At 37.5% G+C, this 3,243-nt stretch overlaps 1 protein-coding gene across 1 annotated transcript; it reads right to left on the reverse strand.

The window, feature by feature from the left end:
• Positions 1–1,039: 1,039 nt before the first annotated feature.
• LOC149187305 (F-box/kelch-repeat protein At1g15670-like) lies at positions 1,040–2,254 on the reverse strand. The gene has a single exon (XM_089409608.1). It carries the CDS (start codon positions 2,252–2,254, stop codon positions 1,040–1,042), a length of 1,215 nt encoding a protein of 404 aa, XP_089265734.1.
• Between the last annotated feature and the right edge of the window lie 989 nt (positions 2,255–3,243).

Below are 3,243 nucleotides of genomic sequence, written 5' to 3' on the forward strand. Positions count from 1 at the left end.
ACCGAATCTCACTATCGATGGCTGGATGAGATGAGAGGTTTAAAGATTCTGATGCAGCAAGAAGAAAAAATATGGACATTGAGAAACTGCAGCAGATTTAAGATTTACAACTCCTACTATGGAATACCAACAAAAATTTGAAAATTTTAATAATTAATAACAGCACACAGTTCAGTCCAAAATTATAATTGAGTTTCAAACACTGAGAAAGTGTATTCTGGAATGCCATAAAACTTTTGAAATTTTTAACAATTTTCAAATACATGAACTCTCTAAAATATATTACCAATGTCAATTCAATGATAAAATCGTGTTAAAATCGTGTTAAAAGTACTAGATGATAGAAGCTAAAATCGTGTTAAAACTAAATATGGAATCTAACATCATGATAAATATAGAAACTATAATCATGGTAAAAATTGAATATCGAAACTACCGAATCTCACTATCGATGGCTGGATGAGATGAGAGTAGATTTCATTCAGTGGAGGTTTAAATATTCTAATGAGCAAGAAGAAAAAATATGGACACTGAGCGATGGCAGGATGAGATGAGAGTAGATTTCATTAAGTGGAGGTTTAAAGATTCTGATGCAGCAAGAAGAAAAAATATGGACATTGAGAAACTGCAGCAGATTTAAGATTTACAACTCCTACTATGGAATACCAACAAAAATTTGAAAATTTTAATAATTAATAACAGCACAGAGTTCAGTCCAAAATTATAATTTGAGTTTCAAACACTGAGAAAGTGTATTCTGGAATGCCATAAAATTTTTGACAATTTTCAAATACATGAACTCTCTAAAATATATTACCAATGTCAATTCAATGATAACAGGAATGTGAAATTCCTTATAAGCAATCTATTACCAATGTCCATTCAATGATAACAGGAATGTGAAATTCCTTATAACCAATCTATTACCAATGTCCATTCAATGATAACAAGAATGTGAAATTCCTTATAACCAAGCATCGATTAAGTTAGCCCACAATATGGTTATCACTTCAAACCTCAATATGGTTATCACTTAACTTCAAACCTCAAAAGTAAAGACAGTGTGAATGTCTTGTCCATTGTGCAGATAAGAGTTTTCTGAACTCTCAATGACAGTCCACATCCCGGATGTTTCCATTTCCTGTCCTGCTGCACTTCCTATAGGCGGTGGCTCATACATATAACAAAGTCGAACCGTACTCTCAACATAACCGTGGACAAAAATCTTCTCACGCCACGCTACACAACACGAAATCCATTTAAGGGTATTAGGAAGAGAACCCAGCACCCTCCAAACGTTTTCATTGGAATCGTATTCCATCACTCCGAGATGCGTCTGAAAGGAATACAACCGTCCGGAAGAAGAAACAACCAGACACCTCCGTGGGTTTCCCGTGGTATCCAACATATTCTCCAGCGTTGTCCATGCCCCTGTTTCTGGATCATAAACTTCTGCACTCCACCCGATCGGATCACCCTCCTCATCACTGTCACCGCTAAGATCGCCCTCCCCTTGATCGCTCTCCCCATCAGTGACACTGCTAAGATCACCCTCCCAACCATTATCAATGACACCGCCAATAACGAAAAATTTACCGTCAAGGAAAACGCCATAGCTCGTGATCCATCCACGGCTCATGTCGGGAAGAAGTTTCCACTGGTCTTCAAACACATTGTAAACAGCCGCAGATCGTAGCGGATTTTCATTTTCATCCATTCCGCCAGCAACGTAAATGAGCCCTTCCGGTGACACCGAGAAAGCACCGAAGATTGGAGTCACCGGCATGTCGGCACCGCGGCTCCACTTACTCGATGCGAAATCGAAGATGAAAACGGTTTTGAGATGCTGCTCTTGGTTGGGTTTGAGTCTCTCGTATAAGGACGGACTACGACCGCCCAACAAAACCAACTTTTGTTTGACGCAAAGGCAGTCACAAAAGAGAGGAATTTCGTTATGACAGCCCGGGAAGTGGGGAAGGGGAGGAAGTGTTTTCCGGGTGCCTCGCAGAGGGTCGAACACAGAAACCACAGTTTGTTGATTAGGATGAGTGTCATCTAGAAATTCCCGGAGTTCCACCACACAGATCAACTGCTCGGAAATCCCAAGGTTTTTACGGTCTTCATAGAATTGAGGGTGCTTGACAGTGGCCTCCCAGGTTTTGCAAACGGCTTTGAGTTTTCCATGGGAATGGTAAGGCACTCTTAACATACACTGTCGACGTAATTCCGATGGAAGAACCGAAAAATGCTCCATTAAGAGATGCACTACCCGCTAGTGAATGTGAACTTGGCAGACTCTTTCAAATCATACAAGCCAAAAGCTAACGTACCAGAACTAGACTTTTCCTACCTGGCAGGCTGAGCCCGCTAGTGAATATGAACTTGGCAAACTCTTTCAAATCATACAAACCGAAAGCTAACGTACCAGAACTAGACTTTTCCCACGAGCTTCCGTCGATACCAAAGCCTGATCGAACACAACATACAATCAAGAAGCACAGAGATGGAATGAAAGGGATCGAACAAGAACAAAGATGGAATGAAAGGGAGAGATATCAAAATAAATAAGAAATCATGTGAAAATCAGCTAAACCCTACCCACGCACTTAACGGAAAATGGTAATTTTTCTTTTGTTTTTTTTATTTGCTTGGGGTTAATTGTTCCTTCCTCAATCTAAGAAGGCCCTTTTTGATATCAAAATAAATAAGGAGTCATGTGAAAATCAGCGAAACGCTACCCACGCACTTAATGGAAAATGGTAATTTTTCTTCTGTTTTTTGTCTGCTTGGGGTTAATTGTTTCTTCCTTCATCTAAGAAGACCCTTTTTCTTTCTGTTAAGTTTTATTGGAGATATATATAGGTTTAATATTTTGAATACGTTTTAATTGTCAACCTAAAATATTTTGAATGATTAACCAAAAATATTAATATTTTTTATATTTTGAATACATAATGGACCATGGTAATTTGTTTTTTGTTTTTTCATGTGGTGTGGGGTTAATTGTTCTCTCTAGTCTAAGAATATCTTTTTTCTTTTTTTTTAAGTTTTATTGGAGATATAAATAGATTTAATATTTCGAATACATTTTAATTGTTAATGGAAAATATTTTGAATACATAACCGAAAATATTAATATTTTTAATATTTTGAATACCTAACGCAAAATGTTATTTTTTGATTTTTGTTTTTTTCCTTTGGTGTGGGGTTAATTGTCCAAGGCCCTTTTTCTTTCGTTTAAGT

This window comes from Pinus tabuliformis, chromosome 3_1 (assembly GCF_031772625.1).
Source record: "Pinus tabuliformis cultivar Carrire ecotype Pingquan chromosome 3_1, CPIR1, whole genome shotgun sequence".
NCBI lineage: Eukaryota > Viridiplantae > Streptophyta > Pinopsida > Pinales > Pinaceae > Pinus > Pinus tabuliformis.